Consider the following 2,500-nt stretch of genomic DNA (forward strand, 5'->3'; position numbering starts at 1 on the left):
CAACTGAGCCGTGCCTTCACACCGTGGCAAGTGTGTGTGTGTGTGGGTGACACTCCGCAGACTGTCAGGCAGACTGTTCTGCCAGCGTGTATACGGAGCCTTCACTTAAGACTTTTTCCACATTAGACATTATTTTAACGTTATTTTCAACATAAACCGTAATTTCCCCTCTCATATATAAACAAACCCTCATTTTCCCCTCAGGTCGGCGGGAGAGCAGAGTGGCACCCATCACCCTAACACAGCTGCTGGACGTGAGGGTGGCAGTGAGGGGAGAAGCAATCCCCTCCATCAGATCCTTCATGGCTACCTCCCCTCACCCCTCGTCCAGCGCCCTGCAGGACCTCTTAACCCAGGAGGAAGTGAAGAAACCTGAAGTCACATTACCACTGAGGGAAGTCCTTGCGCTGGTCAGCCTAATCAAGTCCGTGGAGGATCAGGTAGGAGGAGGGGCACTGGAGGGGGTCCTACAGGGAGTCCTAGAGGATGGAATGACCTCCTCTACCCCCTCCTCCCCCTCCTCCCCTCTCTCCACCGTGACATCCTGCGACCAGCCTGATTACCTGCCTCTCATTAGGGCAAGGAAGGACGACATTGAGGAGGAGGAGGATGATGAGGAAGAGGAAGACGATGAAGAGGATGAGGAAGAGGAGGAGGTGAAGAGAAGTGATGTGGAGAAAGGAAAGAGAGGAGGAATGTTTAGTTAAAGTGGAGGATGTGTGTTTGTCTTCTTCTTCTTCTTCTTCTTCTTCTTCTTCTTCCTCTCGCAGCTGTATACACGTCAAGGGAGAGAGAGAGAGAGAGAGAGAGAGAGAGAGAGAGAGAGAGAGAGAGAGAGAGAGAGAGAGAGAGAGAGAGAGAGAGAGAGAGAGAGAGAGAGAGAGAGAGAGAGAGAGAGAGAGAGAGAGAGAGAATACTGTCTTATTATTGTTTTCATTCTCCTCCTCCTCCTCCTCCTTCTTCTTCCTCCTCCTTCTCTTCCTTCTCCTCCTCCTCCTCCTCCTCCTCCTCCTCCTATCTTCCTCTCCTTTACTTTATTCTTAATTGAGATACGAAAGATTCTGAAACACACTGAAACATTTTGCACATCCTGACCACTTCTTAAAGGCAACTCAATGGTGGTGGTGGTGGTGGTGGTGGTGGTGGTGGTGGTGGGGGTGTGGTTTTTAATTTGTGTAGGGGAAGTTGTTGGTGCTTTTCAATGGTGTTTATACAAGTTGAAGAGGGTTTGGCAGGCTGTAGTGGAATCTCTTGGTTGGTGTTTTTAATGGCGTTTTTAATGGTGTTTTAATGGTGTTGGTGTGGAAGGCTAAAGTGGAAAGTGGTGGAAGCCTTTAACCCCTTCAGTACCATGACGCGTTTCCATATTCACTCTGGTGACTATTTGGTGATTTTGTACAGCTTCAGAAACTCATGTGGGGGATTAAAATAGTGAAGACTGTGGCCATTAATCTTCTGACCTCCATAGACCCTTCCTAATGTCAATAAAACGATCTAATGGTACACAAATCTCAAGGTAAAAATATGCCCCAGTACTGAAGGGGTTAATAGTGTTTCATGGCAGTTGTTTGTGGTTTTCAATGGTGTTACGTGAGAGAAAGTGTGTTTGGCAAGTTAGCGTGGAAGTTAGATGTGTTTAATGGGGATTTCATGAGTGTAGTGGAAATAGGTGGATATTTTCAATGGTTAATGAGTGATGGTTTGATAAGCTTTAGTGGAAGAAAGTGGAGGTCTTCAGTGGTGGTTTGAGTGGAAGTGGATGTGACAGGCTGTAGTGGAAGATGTGGGATGTTTATGAGTGGAAGTTTGATGTGACAGGCTGTAGTGGAAGTTTCAATTTTGTTTTTCAGTGGAAGTGGATGTGACAGGCTGTAGTGGAAGTTTTCAATGGTGTTCTCATGTGTGGAAGAATGTGGATGAGTTTTTGAGGTGTATGAATGATGGTCTGATGAACTGTAGTGGAAGATGTGGGATGTTTATGAGTGGAAGTTTGATGTGGCAGGCTGTAGTGGAAGTTTTGAAGGATGTTTTCATGAGTGGAAGAATATGGACGAGTTTCAATGGTGTATAAATGAAACACTTCACGAGGAAATAAATAAATAAATAAATAAAACCGGTAAATTATACAGAAAAAAGAGAAAAAACCGGTAAATTATCTAGAAAAATAAAAAATAAAATAAACCGGTAAATTATACAGAAAAAAGAGAAAAAACCGGTAAATTATCCAGAAAAAGATAAAGAAAATAAAACCGGTAAATTATTCAGAAAAAAATACAAGAAAAAAAACCGGTAAATTATCCACAAAAATAAAGAAATACAAAATAAAACCGGTAAATTATCTAGAAAAATAAAAAATAAGAAAATAAAACCGGTAAATTATCCACAAAAATAAAGAAAACCAAGAAAATAAGTTAATTATACCAGTGAGAAATGTTTGTCCGTTTTCATTGACTCTACAAAGAAAATGGGATCTGTGTTTGTTAGTGTGTTAGTGTGTTGG

The 2,500-nt window shown here is 42.6% G+C and overlaps 1 protein-coding gene and 1 long non-coding RNA gene across 2 annotated transcripts in view; one reads left to right on the top strand and one right to left on the bottom strand.

Annotated features, from left to right (window-relative positions):
- LOC123500775 (potassium channel subfamily K member 5-like) overlaps positions 1 to 714 on the top strand; it is a 49,037-nt gene extending 48,323 nt beyond the window's left edge. The window contains 1 exon segment of the mRNA XM_045249396.1: positions 205 to 714. Coding sequence (XP_045105331.1) covers positions 205 to 707 — 503 coding nt within the window. The 3' untranslated portion in view covers positions 708 to 714.
- Positions 1 to 2,500, bottom strand: part of LOC123500918 — a 22,486-nt gene that overhangs the window by 18,167 nt on the left and 1,819 nt on the right. The gene's annotated exons all lie outside the window — the stretch shown is intronic.

This window comes from Portunus trituberculatus, chromosome 8 (genome assembly GCF_017591435.1).
Source record: "Portunus trituberculatus isolate SZX2019 chromosome 8, ASM1759143v1, whole genome shotgun sequence".
In the NCBI taxonomy this organism is placed as follows: domain Eukaryota; kingdom Metazoa; phylum Arthropoda; class Malacostraca; order Decapoda; family Portunidae; genus Portunus; species Portunus trituberculatus.